Source organism: Condylura cristata, unplaced genomic scaffold, assembly GCF_000260355.1.
Source record: "Condylura cristata isolate star-nosed mole 26May11 unplaced genomic scaffold, ConCri1.0 scaffold00040, whole genome shotgun sequence".
Classification (NCBI taxonomy): Eukaryota; Metazoa; Chordata; class Mammalia; order Eulipotyphla; family Talpidae; genus Condylura; species Condylura cristata.
In genome coordinates, this window is record NW_004567141.1 from 4875084 (window position 1) to 4890776 (window position 15693).

At 39.1% G+C, this 15693-nt stretch overlaps 1 protein-coding gene and 1 pseudogene across 2 annotated transcripts in view; both read right to left on the bottom strand.

Moving 5' to 3' along the window:
• GON4L (gon-4-like (C. elegans)) overlaps positions 1-15693 on the bottom strand; it is a 78834-nt gene that overhangs the window by 33311 nt on the left and 29830 nt on the right. For both annotated transcript variants that reach the window (XM_012733324.1, XM_012733325.1), the window contains 2 exons: positions 12487-12679; positions 4010-4111 (listed from right to left, as the gene is read on the bottom strand). In XM_012733324.1, coding sequence (XP_012588778.1) covers positions 4010-4111; positions 12487-12679 — 295 coding nt within the window. The remainder of the gene's footprint in view (positions 1-4009; positions 4112-12486; positions 12680-15693) is intronic.
• On the bottom strand, positions 9260-9760 carry LOC105854429 (annotated as a pseudogene).

The following is a 15693-nucleotide window of genomic DNA, read 5'->3' on the forward strand; positions in this document are numbered from 1 at the left end:
AATCATATCTAGAGGATGTAACCAATTTTATAAACGTACTCTTAAGAGGGCATTAAAAAAGAAATGTTGGTGAGGATATAGAACAATTGGAACTCTAATGAGAAAGTAAAATGGAAAAGGGTCTAGCAGGTTCTCTTTTTTTTTTCTCAAGATTTACTTTATTTATTTATAAATAAAAGAACTAAGGTGTAGGCCAGAGGTACGGTGGGGTGAGAGAATTCACCACAGACAACATGGAGAGCAGAACAGGTGGATCTACTGAAATACACTGCTGATGGGAGCAGCAGGCAAATTAGGGAGGTCTGTTGTGCCGTGTGGGTCAGCTCCCTGACCAAGGATCAAACTCATGCTACAGTGGCTAGAGATAGCTGAGACTATAACTCCTGCACCATTAGGAAGGCCCAGTCTGGCAAGTTCTTATAAAACTAACTACACATCTATACATTGACTTCTCTCCTAGAAACCTAGTCAAGAATAATGAATATATGCCCACAAAAGCTTTCAGGGAGGAGCGTCGGGTTCCAACAGACCAGCTCCACTGCTGTAGCTCCCTGGATCTGCAGGCAGTAGAGACCCATGGAGTCCCAGGCCAACAAGTTAAGCTCCCAGAAGAAGCCTGCTGTAGTGTCATCTCAGCAGCCCGACCTGTGAGCACCTACAGCTGACACCATAAACTGGCAAAGCTTGCCAGTCTACAAGCTCCAGACCCTCAGTGACAGGATAGTGCCATCTGCTCTCAAGATTTGGGATCTGGACACTTTGAACAATGTCTGGAAAGCCAGCCATGTGTAGCCTTACAAATTTTTTGTTTCCCTTGTTGAACAAATCCCACCATTGTTGTTTTGGAGCCTGAGCAGTCTTGCAATTAACAGTACAGATGAAAATCCATAGCTAGTGACCTATACCCTCCCTCAGCAATGTTCTTTGACCTGCAACAGCACTGCTATAGCACCACTTCAAAATGTTTAGGAGCGACTGAGGTATTTACCCAAAAAACATAGAAATACTAATTCAAAAAGGTACCTGCACCCCCATATTTATTGCTGCCTTATTTACAATTGGAAAGACATGGAAACAGCCCAAATGCCCAAAAGTGGATGACTGGGTTAAAAAGATGTGGTACATCTACACAGTGGAATATTACTCAGCAACCAAAATAAAAGAAACGCACATCTTTTGCAGCAACATGGATGGAGCTGGAAAAGATCATGCTTAGTGAAATAAGCGAGAAAGAAAAGGAAAAATACCGGATAAGGTTTCACTCATAGCAGTAGAATGGACCAGGCGAGAAAATAATAATAATGATGAACAGCTATATACCAGAGACATTTTATGGGGGTGGAGTCAGGAATGGGATCAAAAACAGTGAGGGAAGGGAAATGCACTGGACTATGATGATGGCACACGGGTGATTTGGTGATTGGAAGCTCATGGGGATTACAACTGAGATGGAAAATGCACAAAATGATGTAAAAATAAACTATTATATATAAAAAAAATGTTTAGGAGTGAAATGTACAACTTCACTACAACTTATCTTGAAATTCACACCCCAAAAAGTTATGATTCAGAAATGAATAGCAACAGATATAAATAACTGTAGGAAAATGTAAATGTATTACCAGTTATTAATAGACACTAAATGGTATGTATAAGGATGCCCACTGTATAATTCATTCCACCATTCCATGTCTGAAAAGTATGATTAAATGTAGTGGGGGAGAAAATTTTTTTAAAATAAAGGCTAGAATTCAGAAAACAAGATAACTTGGGGAAGGGGGTCTCCCTGGTGGCACAGGGGTTAAAGACAGCTCTATCATGCTATTGCCAGCCACTGCAGCATGAGTTTGATCCCCGGACAGAGACTGACCCATGCGGCACAGCAGCCCTCTCCTGCTTCACGCACTGCTCTCCTCAGCAGTGTGTTTCAGCAGATCCACCTGTTCTGCTTCCCTCTCTCTCTGGTGAATCCTTTCCTTCTCACCCCCCTTACCCCCATCTCTGGCTTACACTCCAGTCCATACATACATAAATAAATAAATTTTTAAAAAATAAAGATAACTTGGTAGTGGTGAGAGATCTGGAAACTATAGTATTTAGAGAAATGAAGAAAATTGGTATGTCTGGCACAGGAAGAAAAAAACTTAGGAAAGGAACAAAAAGTAAAACTTCTACTCTATTAGAAAAAATGACCCTGCACTCAGTCATCCCAGATAAGTGCATTATTTAATAGGTAAGTATTGCCAGCAATGTAGAAAAAAAATCTTTTTTTAAAGATTTATTTGCTTATGAATACAGAATTGGGGTACAGGTCAGAGGTGCAGGGCAGTGAGAGGATTAACTAAACATAAAGTGGGGACCACAATAGGCTGACTGATGAAGTTACACTGCTGAGGTGAGCAATGGTCTGCCTTAACCTTTAGAGCCACCAGAAAGGCCTCAGCAAAAACTTTTGGACACTTTTCCACAACTTGATCAATAGTCAATACCTTATCTTTACCATGTTGCATATACCATTCCAGTAGAAGGTCAATAAAATTAGCAGTTTCTGAAATATGTTTCCCACTATTGGAAAGCCAGTCAATGAAATAATTCTTAAAAAATAATAATAATAATAATTCTAAATTATTTCATATCATTCAGATCAGACATTTGTTTTCTATGCCTTCAATCTTGCTCTTTACCACCAACTCAATACACTAAATTGGTATTAAATCAAAAAGAACTTCTAAAATCCCAGTTAATTCCTATTGATTTGATGCTTAAAACTTTGAGATCTCCTTTTTGATAGAACAAAACTCAAGTTTAAAGTTCTCCATGAGGGCCCTCCCTGGTGGTACAACATGTTAAAGCACAGCACTAGAGAGCTAGCTGTAGCCATTTCAGCATGGGAAGTGACCCACATGGTACGGCAAACCTCTCCTGTCTCGACTGCTGTTCCCCTCAGCAGTGTACTTCGTCAATCTGACTGTTCTGCTCCACACTGTGGAGTCTGGTGAATCTTCTACTACTCTTGCTGCACCTCTGGCCTGTATCACAGTTCTGGATACATAAATAAGTTTTAAAAAAAATTTTTTTTAAAGATAAAAAAAAAAGTTCTCCATGACTTGCACCTGCTTATCTTTTGAAACTACCATTCACTCACAGTTTTATCAAACTGCTTAAAATCACCCAAACACATTTATTGCTTTTTCACAACTCATAGTTTATAGATGCTTCCCTATTTATTTATAATATCCTCCTCTGCCCCCATTCACCAAAAATGTCTTTATATCCCCTTCAAAACTAAGTTACAACATCTCTTAAGACACCTTCCCAAACCTCTCCCATTGTACTCATGCAAGATTCTGGAAAATTTATATCCTCTTTTAGATCATTATTATATATAATCTACTATAACACCTATCACTTGTGTTTTAATTGCATGTATTTGACTTCCAACTAAGATTCCCTGACATGCTAAGGGCAGAAGACATGTCTTACTCATTTTGGTATATGAGTAACAATTCCTGGGGCCTCACTGGTGGCACAAAGGGTTAAAGCCAAGCACTATGAATCGATCCCCAGCCACCGCATCATGAGTTTGATCCCTGGCCAAGGAGGTGACCCACATGGCACAGACCTCCCCTGTTTCACCCGCTGCTCTCCTCAGCAGTTTATTTCAATCTGCCTGCTCTGCTCCCCACTGTGTCTCTGGTGAATCCTCTCACCCCTCACACCTCTGGCCTGCACTCCAGTTCTTGTATGCATAAATAAATAAATAAATCTTTTTTTTAAATCCCTGCCCAAAAAAGAAAAATCCCTGCCAAATATTAGGGACTCAGTACATGATTGTGGAATATATAAGTGAATGACTGATAGTCTCCTGAATATTTAAATTTAGGAATTACAGAAGTGAATGTTTAGAGAAGCTTGATATCTTAACTTCTAAGTTCACCCCTAAATCTGCAAAGTAAATAAAGGTAAATGAGGAGCAGTCAAGAGCATGACTCATTAAAAACAGACTCACTGGTGATTCTTACTGCCCGGTCAGTGCGGAAATCCTCTGTGTCCGGTTCATCAAGATCTTCCAGGAAATTATACTCTGGATCATCGTCATCATCTGCTTCATCTAGGAAAAATGTGTTAGACATTTATTCCCACCTTAAAGTCATATCTTTAGTTAAAATTTAAGATTTTTAGAACTGTAAGTAAGAATCTGTTCCACAAAGCACATTTATTGCTAAGCTTTTTATCACTTCTTCTGTTTGCCTTCACTGCTTTTGCAGAGATCATTTTCCACTGCTGAGTCATCCTACCTAATCTTTCCAGTAAAATATTCCTGTCTTCTTTCCGTATGAGACTTAAATCTCTCAAAATGCAACAAATGCCAGAAAGCTGAATATATAATCTTTCCCAGTAATCCTACTTTAGGGAGTGCATCTCATAAAGATGCTTTTTATAAAATTATTTACACTAAGATTTGATAGCGAAAACAGAAATTATCCGAATCCCCAAATATAAGGAAATCACTATTATTATGCTTTAATATCACAAAATAGCATACATGGAACCATTCTATAATGTTCAATAAATGCATGACAAAAGTACAACACAATATAATATACACATAGTAATCCCAAGTATGAAAAAACTACATTCCTATAAAAAGAATTAGAAGAAAATACAAAAATAAAAAAATATAATTATGTTAGAGTATATACAAATATGAATTTTTCTCCTTAATTGTCTCTGGTTAATGCTATGGCATCTTTTCAATTCCTAAAGAAAAATTGTGAAGGAGACCTTGAATTATGTAATTGTTACATTAAGGTGATATTTTTCCCCCAGACAACTTCAGATCAGAGCCAGCTTACAGAACTTTCTATGGTGATAGAAATGTTATATCCATTCATTGTATGATAAGTAGCCACTAGCTGCATGGGCAACTAAGAACTTAAGATGTGGCTAGTGCAATTACTAACTGAATTTAAAAAATTTACCCAGTGAGAATAACTAAATTTCTTATTACTATGTAGCAATTACACAGGCAAACAGGAAAGGAAGAATTCTATGTATTATATTGGAAGAAAGTCTCATGACACTGTTAAACAAAGGGAGCAAGCTTCAAATGCAGAACACTATGTAGACTGATTTCATCTATCAAAAAAAAAATTCTTATTCCACATAAATATGTACTTGACTGAATACATAAAAATATCTAGAAAGGGGGTCCTCCCTGTTGGCATGGTGGTTAAGTCTCAGAGCTATCACTACTAAGGCCTGAGTTTGACCCAGCCCGGGACCTGACCCATATATGACCCAACAGACCTCTCCAGTATTGCCCATAGCTCCTTTTAGCATTGCATATCAGTAGATACACCTGTTCTGTTCCCTACTCTGTTACTGGTGAATCCTCTCACCTGTTTCCCCACACCTCTGGCCTACACGCCAGCCCTAGTATACATAAATAAATAAAATAAACCTTTAAAAAAGAAGACTCCTGTCTTCCTAATCGCTCCACGGTGCATGGATCTTTACAAATGTTGCCGAATAATGACAGCTCTGAGAAGAACCTATAATATATGGGTAATGTATAGTTTGGATCCCCATCTGTTTGGGAGAAAGAACTGCAATAGGGAGTTTCTGCACCACACCACACCAATGGGTCAGCCAACACTATTCTCAGAGAGCTCATTTGGCAAACATTTTGAAAAATAATTTAGGAAGGTGTCCTTTGAGTTCCACCTGGGTTTTAATACCTTGGTTATGGAATCTGTCCTCTGGGCCTAATTACTTTTTTTCTTTTCAACCAAAAATGCCAGCATCTATCCAGCTGCTGTTAGTTTTATGTACACCAGTAGTGAAGCCTCTTAATTATTTTTTGTAAATGAGACTCTCACTTTTAATAATATGCAGATCAGATGGTACTGGGAACATATGAAAACAGTTAGCCATACAATGCTTCCAAAATAGACCAGTATATGTTTAAAGTTTGGCACTGGGATTTATATCTACCATCATTTTCTTTACCAGTGTTCAGTAAATTCACCTGGTAGATTCAGGGTTCCAAACAGGTTTGAAAGGCAGGCACCGTGAAGAGTATATACCCCAGGCGAGAGAGAGAAATTGAGAGAAAGAGAAAGAGAGAGTGTTCCTCTGGAAGACTTAATGAGCTTTAACACTGAACCTTGTACAAGCCTCTAGCACCACTTCTTTTCAGACCTGACCCATCTGAGAACTATAACATTAGTCTCTTCCTCTGACACGTCCAGCACCACACTCTGGTGGTGCTGTCTTGGTATCAACCAGCCCAGTGTCCAGGACTACCTTACCTGGCCTTCAAATTGCTGTTGCTGGCTGCTGTGGTACCACCTCTGCTAAAACCTTCAAAACCCTCATGAGCTTCAAACCTCCAGGCCTTTATAACCTTTGAGAGACCCTTAAACCATTGCTGCTGCCTTTGACCCTGCTCTTTTTTTTTTTTTTTTTTTTTGAGATTTAATTTCTTTTTACATGGAAGAATTGGGGTACAGGACAGATCTCTGGGGGTGAGAGGATTCACCAGAAGCAGAGTGGGGAGCAGAATAAGCAGATTTTCTGAAATACACTGCCGAGGGGAGCAGCAGGCAAGACAAGAGAGGTCTGCTGTGTCATGTGGGTCAGCTCCCAGGTCAGGGATTGAACTTGACCCGCAGGGCTGCTAATAAATTTATATTGCTAAGACTTAACCCCTTACACCACCAGGAAGGCCCCTTTCCATCTGTATTGCACAGCCTCAGCCCTGTTTCAAGGGCATCACACTGCTGCCTTATGAGAAACTGGTTTAATTTACTGTCAATACCATGTCTTTTCCTAGGTCTAACAAAAGCAGAATTGTTTATTAAGTCATATCCACTGAAAAGACATGTTAGGGTCTTCCCAGGTGGCACAATGGGTTGAAGTGCAGCACTTGGAGGCTGGCCACTGCTGCTTCAGCACAAGTTCTGCCACGGGTGACCCACATGGAGCAGCAGCAGACCTCTCCTGTCTCAATCGCTGCTCCCCTCAGCAGTGTACTTCCTAAGTTTGCCTATTCTGCCCCCCACACTGTCTCTAGTGAATCCTCTCACCACGCCTGTACCTCTGGCCTATACCTCAGTTCTGTATGCATAAATAAATAAATCTTTTAAAAAAAAGTTTTAATATTCCTTGAGCCTTCTTTGACTGGTATGTGCTTAGAATTTTAAACTGAGTTCTGGATTCAGCAACAGACAAACCGATTCTATAATACTAAGCAGCACAATAAATTTCTCAGAGATTTAAAAAAATGGGTAAAACCATTTTGTCCCTAACATTCTTTGATACAGAGATTTTGAAACTTGCTGTTATGGGCATTAGTAGAAAAGTATAAATAAATGGATTGAGAGACTTATAAACCCCCAAAACACCACGTGAAAAAGTCTTCATATGTATAGATATGTGTATTTTTCTGTGGAGAGGGTACATAGCTATCATCAGATTCTCAAAGGAGTATTGGAAAAGCCAAACACTTAAACTCCTTTCAGAAAGACTAAAGGGATAACCAGAAATCGCTTCTTCTCTTTGATGACTCAACTTCAAATTTCATATTTTTCTCCTTCATATCATTTTATGCATTTTGTTGCTTAGCAGTTTTGTTATAGAGAGTGGGTGGAAAGAAGAAAAATGATTCAAACCAATTTGCTTCTTGCTATTTGTCTTGTCTGAATATATGGGTAAGTCATAAATTTATAGGGCTAAAATTATTTCTATTGTTACATTATGTGAAAAATTAAAGATAACTTTATATTTGAGAACTCAGCCTTTGTCCTTTAGAGGCACAAAAATATAATCACTATTGAGAAGAGACCTGAACAACTTTTTGTACAATGGTTGATTTCCTTTATTTGTTAATTTATTTATTTATTCATACAGAACCTGGGGTATAGGCCAGAGGTGCAGGGGTGGTAAGAGGATTCACCAGAGACAGAGTGGGGGAGCAAAACAGGTGAAATACACTGCTGAGGGGAACAGCAGTTGAATCGGGAGAAGTCTGCTGTGCCATGTAGGTTAGCTCCCTGGCCAGAGATCAAACTTGTGCTGCAGTGGCTACTGATAGTTTCATACTGCTGAGACTTAACCCCTTGTGTCACCAGGAAGGGCCCAACAATGACTAACTTCTTTACACCAAGCCTGTATTACTCTTAAGAGGGAAAAGAAAGGAGAGGAAAAGAAGAAAACTCTTAGGAAGTTCTACCCTACAGAACACACAACATTCATTACGTAATGTCATCCCTTCTCATCTGCCTTCTCTCTGTCACTACTATCAGCAATAGCTTTCAAAGGTCTCTCTCAAATATCTTCTCTTTCATATACCTGTTTCTGATTATCCCAAAACAGAAATCCCAACTTTCTTCTAAAACCTCGTAACAGGCGGGCCTCTCTGGTAGCACAAGGAGTTAAAAGCACAGCACATTGAAGCTACTCACAGTCACTGAAGCATGAGTTTGATACCTGGCATCTCCTATCCTGGCTCGCCCACTGCTCACCTCGGCTGTGTATTTCAGTCCATACATTTTTTATGTTCCCCATTCTGTCTCTGGTGAATCCTCTCAGCCCCCCACCTCTGGCCTTACCTGTTCTTCTGTGCATAAATAAATAAATCTTAATAAAAAGGGCCCTCCTTGGTGGCGCAGCCAGTTAAAGCACAACACTAAGAAGCTAAAGCCACTTTCACATGAGTTAGATCCCACCTGCCCCGGAGGACCACATGGCGCAGACCTCTCCTGACCTGCCCGCTGCTCCCCTGGCAGTGTACTTCCAGTGTCTCTGGTGAATCCTCTCACCGCTCCTGCACCTCTGGCCTGTACCCCAGTTCTGTGTGAATAAATAAATCTTTAAAAAAAAATCTTAATAAAAAATAATCAAAACCTCAAAACAGAATTGATACCACTCCAGTGCTGAGTTTATTCTACAACTTAATTCATCTGAAATGTATTGCATATCTAACAAAGAGCTAGGCACCATTCATACATGTTTTTTCCTCTGATAAAATGATTATGTTCCTTTATTTCTCATAGATCCCAGAGCAATTCTTTGTAAGAGGAAAGTATTCCATAAACATTTTTAATTGCATTATTTTTACTGAGATAACAATAGCTTACAACTTTGTATATGATTTACTCGTAAACCTCTTCTGATGTATGTTACTTCCCTAAACATTTGCAAAATGATTCATTGATATAATTATCAATAGTCTCATAAAAGGACTTATTTTTGATTACTCACTTCTCTGATTTATTCCTGGCCTACCAAACACATTCTGGCCCATGTGCTTCTGATGTACCTCTGCACTGAATTCCTTGCTGAGTCATAACCAGGAATCCTATGAGGAACAGACAAGCCTCCAGAAAAACCTCTACAGTTAGTTCCCTTTGGAGTCCCCAAAACTTTATTTCCAATGTTCTGACAAGCCAGCATTCAAATAGCAAGTGTAGGCATTTGGCCGACCATCAATCTTTCAACACTGTATTTGTCTCCACTCACTCCTATTTCACCTTCACAGATCTCATCCATGCCCAAACTATTTAGAAGCCCGCGGGTCAGAAGCAGGCCAGTACAATATGCTGCAGCATAATGCGTCAGGCCAGCACTCTACCATACTCTGGAGTTCATGTGCAAAAGCTGCATGAAGTAGCTATCTCTTTCTTTATAGACAAGGAATCTGACAAATGACATCTTTGTAGTTTACAGGAACTATCATCTTATATTGGGGTGTCATACTTATTTTCCCCCCTGGATTACCAAGCATTTTTGAACACAGTAATCAGTTTTGCCCTAGATCTAGTCTTCTAAACTTCACTTGGAATCTCTTGAAATAGGCCTTATTCTTGACAACTTTTACAAACCCCAGCCTTCAGACTAAACTCCAGATCTTGGCTTGCCACAGACCTGCAGGCTCAATAGCACTCAATAGCAGGCTCAATAACATTACGGATGGAGATGGGGGGTGGGGAGTAGAATTTTCTTTTTAACACATAAATCTTATGATTGTTCTTGGAAGATGGGGAAAAGAATAAAGATGTGATCTCTACATTGTTTGTAATATTTGATTGGACATGATCTGATCCAGAAGTAGTAGCAATAAATTTGTCTAGAGGTTGAAGTAAAACAGTGGACAATTCTGTTCACATAAAAACGCAAGCAAGCCTCCCTGGAGGTGCAGGGGTTAAGTCTCAGCACTGTGAAGCTGTTGGAAACCACTGCAGTACAAGTTCAATCCCCTGCCAGGGAGCTGACTCACACCGCACAGCAGACCTTTCCTGTCTCACCTGCTGTTCCCTTTCGCAGTGCATTTCAGTCAATCTATTTCTTCTGCTCCCTACTCTGTCTCTGGTTAAATTCTCTCACCTCCTGCACCTCTGGCCTATACCCCAGCTCTTGTATTCATAAATTAAAAAAATAATTTTTTTAAAATAATCCAAGACAGGCCCTCCCTGGTGGCACAATGGGTTAAAGTACAGCAATATGAAACAATCAGCAGCCACTGCAGCACAAGTTCGATCCCTGGCCAGAGAGATGACCCACATGGCGTGGCAGACCTCTCCTGTCTCACCTGATGCTCCTCACAGCAGTGTATTTCAGTAGATTTGCCTGTTCTGTTCCCCACTCTGTCTCTGGTGAAACCTCTCAACTCCTGCACCTCTGACCTATGCCCCAGTTCTTGTTTGCATAAATAAATAAATATTTTTTAAAATGCAAGACTGGGCCCTCCCTGGTGGCGCAGCAGGTTAAAGCACAGCACTAAAAAGCTAAAGCCACTTCAGCATGAGTTCGATCCCTACCCTGGAGGTGACCCACATGGCACAGCAGACCTCTCCTGACCTGCCCACTGCTCCCCTCAGCAGTGGACTTCATCAGTCCACCTGTTCTGCTCTCCACTCTGTCTCTGGTGAATCCTCTCACTGCCGCTGCACCTCTGGCCTGTACCCCAGTTCTGTATGTATAAATAAATAAATTCTTTAAAAAAAAAATGCAAGACTTTGCTTTGTTTCAGTTATATAGCATTTCTTATTTAAGTATGTGCCTTCTTTAATACCACTAATAAGAATATTCTGGTCACTCCTCATTGAAGAGAATCAAAAGGAAAGAACAATAACAAAATTGCCCTGATTTCATCAAAAGAATGTGGCACTATAAACTAAGTCAATCTCTTGTATCTACGGAAATTTATTGCCTGAAACAATGAATGATGCCTGACTTCCACTAAAGTACACTTAAAAAAAAAAATTCATCAAAGATAAATTTCACAATGTTTATTTTCTGTACTACGGCAAGAACGTTTACATATATTTTGTTTTAAAATTTTTTATTTATTTGGGATTAAAATGTCAGTGATGTTAAGCTGTCATCAGCCACTGTAGCATGAATTTAATTCCTGGCCAGGGAGGTGATCCACATGCACAGCAGACCTCTCCTATCTCACCTACTGTTCCCCTTGGCAGTATATTTCAATAGATCTGCCTGTTCTGCTCCCCACTCTGTCTCTGGTAAATCCTCTCAGCCCCTGCACCTCTAGCCTACACCCCAGTTCTTATACATATAAATAAGTAAACATAAATCTTAAATTATTTAACCCTTTACTTTTAAACATTCTTGTCTTGGTATTTTTTCCCACAATATAAGATTTCTCCCCTCAGATGTGATCACCACAGTTTTCCCACCAACAAAGTGCCCACAGTTCTCCATCATATTCCACTATGCTCACCTCCCTCTTTTACTTATATTCAAAAACAAGTAAGGTTTGCAGTGGGATTCTTAGAACCATATATGCCTACAGTCAACATTTTTTGTCTGATCAATACTGCCAGGAACTACCACTTTTTCTGTATAACTGTCTACTCCAACCATGTTGTTCTCGAGGTGTTGCCAATCACTTCAGGACTGAGAAGTTAAACAATGTCCCTGTCACACAACACCAAGAAAGTGGCCATGTGAGCCAAACAAGCCAATCTGAGTAATCTCCTTGTATTTTTCAAACTGGAGCCTTAAGAGAGTCTTTCTGATGTAGGAAGAAACTAAGAAATAAACATGGAAACAAACATTATGGCTATAGGTCCAGCCTTGTACAAAAAAATATGCTTGAGAAAAAAGTAGAGAATATAGCTGTGGAGAGGGAAGGTGTGTTTTAACAACTCCTTAATCCAGTACATGTTTTTTCTGCCCTTCCCAAAGTCTGGTTTCATAGTTGGGTATTTTTTTTCACTTACATCATAAAGAGCTTTAAGTTAAAGTTAGGCTTCAGGGAGGTCTCTTGGCATTCAAAAGATTCCCAAAGATTTTAACTAAAAACAAAAGATGAAGGAGCAAATTAACTATTTATTTAAATTAAACTCAGAGTTAAGTACACAATTTAATTCCATTAACCAAAACACCCCATTTTTAAAGTATCTAATGAAAATTTTACCACATAGGTAGCAGATAATAAATGTAAACAAAACCACTTACCCTCATTCCCCACATCATCATTCATGAGTCCCCCCAGCCACATCTTCCAGTCCTCATCATCTGCCGTGTTAGGGTCATACATGTCAGGGGTGATGTCTGGAGCTCGAAGCTCTGCTTCTAGTTGCCCCAGAGGAACATCCTTCAGAGGCATCTTGGATCGCGTTCGGAATGCAATGAGGCTGTCATCCATAGGCTAGATAACAGAGAAGGAAATAAAAGCATGTCACTGGAAACTACTGCGCCCGATCTCCAAATCATCGACATATCCTATGAGAATTTCTTCTTAAACCACAAGTCTCTTCTCTGAAAATTTTGAGTTTATTATTCTCTTTATCTGTCTAAGAAACTTTAAGGACAATTACATCAGTTTTGAAAACAATATTCCAGGAACATTTAGAATAGCTTCTTAAGATATAATTTAAGTACCATAAAATTCACCCTTTTAAATTATACAACTGAGTGGCTTTTACTATTCAGAGTTGTGACCATCAACACTGACTCCAGAAACATTTTGATCATCATAAAAGAAACCCCATTCCCATTAGCAGTCACTCCCATTCCTCCCTGCTTTCATTCCCTGGTAATTAGTAATCTATTTTCAGTGTATGGATTTGCTTAAGCTAGACATTTCACACAAATGATCACATGGCCTTCTGTCTCTGGCTTCTTTTGCTTTAGCATGACATTTTCAAACTTCATCCATTTTGTAGCATGTATCAGTACTTTATTCATTTCTACTGCCCAATAACATTCATTATATGGAGAGGCTACATTCAGTTTACCCATTTATCAGCTGGTCTACATTAGGTGGTTTCCTTTAGGTGGATGCTAGGAACATTTGTGTACAAATTTTTACATAGACATGGTTTTAATTCCCTTGGAGTATAGAATTACATGTGGTAACTTTAAATTTCTGAGGCACTATCTGTTTTCAAAAGTGATTATACCATTTTACTTTCCGACCAGCAATGTATAAGCATCTCCACATGTATCCACATTCTTGCCAACAATGTTACTATCCACCTTTTTACCATAAAAGGTGGTGCAATGTAGCTTTGATCTGCATTTTCCTATTGACTAATAATATTGAGTATTTTTACATGTTCTCATTGGTCATTTATCTTCTTTGGAGAACTATTTGTATCCTTTTCCCATTACAGGAATATCTTTTTTATTGGTGAGTTGTACTTTAAGTTCTTTAAGTGTTATGGATACAGCCCCTTATCAGATATGTGATTTCAGTTATTTTCTCTCATTGTATCACTTTATTGCTGGCTTCATTTGAAGCAAAAAGGTGAGGTCCAAAATATATCTACTGTTTTCCTGTTACCTTGTACTTTTGGTTATATATCTAAGAAACTATTACTTAAGTAAAGATTGTAACAATATACTCCCAAGTTTTCTTCTAAGAGTTGTATAGTTTTAGCTCTCACATTTAGGTCAATGATCCATTTCAAGTTAATTTTTGTGGGTGGTATCAACATGTGCCAACTTCATATTTTTATGTTGTCCCATAATTATATTGAAAAAATTATTTTATTCTCATTTATTGGTCTTGACACAGTTTTCAAAAATCAACTGACCTTGGGGCCTCCCTGGTGGCCATAAGGGCTTAAGGCACAGCACTATAAGGTGATCCACAGCCACTGCAACACAAGTTTGATCCCCGGCAAGGGAGGTGACCAACATGGCACAGCAGGCCTTTCCTTCCTTGCCCACTGCTCCCCTCAGCAGTGTATTTCAATGGATCTGCCTGTTCTGCTCCTCACTCTGTCTCTGGTGGATCCTCTCACTCCACCCCTGGATCTCGGACCTGTATCCCAGTTCTTGTATGCATAAACAAATCTTTTAAAAAAAAAAAAAATCAATTGACCATAAATGTAAGGGTTTATTTCAAGGTCTTAATTCTGTTCCACTAATCTATATGTCATTAAGGCAATACCAGACAGTCCTGACTACTGTAATTTTCTAGTAAATTTAAAATCACCAAGTGTAACGCATCCAATTTTGTCCTTTTTCAAGAAAAATTTGTCAATTCTAGGTCCCTTGCATTTCTGTATGAATTTTTTAAATAAATTTGTTAGTTCCTACATGAAAGTCAGCTGGGATTTGCATAAGAATTGTACTATGTAGATTAACCTAGTAAATTTTCTCTAAACTACTGTAACAAACTCCTAACAGGTTTTTTATTTGTTTTCTTGCTTGTTCTCAGCCAAAGGAGAAATTTTAATATCAATCAGTAAACATCACAAAATACATTTCTAATTGTTAAAATAAAGTCTAAACTCTTTATCATGGTTTTCCAAGATTTTAATGATCTAAAGAGCTAGCTGTTGCCTAGCTATCTAATTGCACCTCTATTCTCTCCCATAATCCCTTCCTATGCTTCAGTCAGTTTTCTGTTCCTAGAACATGCTAACACCTTCCCATCTTAGGGGCTCTAACAGGACTCTTTCGTCTGTATGGAATACGTTTCCCCTGTATGGTTTTTTTTTTGTTGTTTTGTTTTTAATTTTTCCTTAAAAGATTTATTTATTCGTACAGAACTGGGGTACAGGCCAGAGATGCGGAGGGTGAGAGGATTCACCAGAGACAGAGTGTGGTGCAGAACAGGCAGATCGACCAAGTACGCTGCTGAGGGGAGCAGTGGGCGGGTCAGGAGAGGTCTGCAGCGCCATGTGGTCTCCTCCAGGACAGGCGGGGATCGAACTCATGCGGAAATGACTTAAGCTTCTTTGTGCTGCACCACCAGGGAGGACCCTCCCCTATATGTTTTATATGCCCAACTCCTTTACTCAGTTAAATGTCATTTCCTTAAGGTAGTCTTCTTTGATCATCTGATGCAAAGTACTCTGAAAGGCATTACTTATTTCCTTGTTTGTATTTAGTTCACAGTACTTACCACTATCTAAAATTACTCATGTATTTATAGTCTCTCTCCAATAGATCATAGCCTATTATATCCCAACTTCAGCCATTCACCGTGTATGAGCTATTTATTCACCCCAAAAGAATGATTAAATTAAATGGCTCAGTGCTCTTTCAAATATTCTTCTTAATTTATTTTATTTTAATTTATAACAGTTTATTTTTACATCATTTTGTACATTTTTTTTCCATCTCAATTGTAATCCCCATGGGTTTCCCATCACCAAATCACCCGTGTGCCATCACCATAATCCCGTGCACTTCCCTCCCCACCCCCCC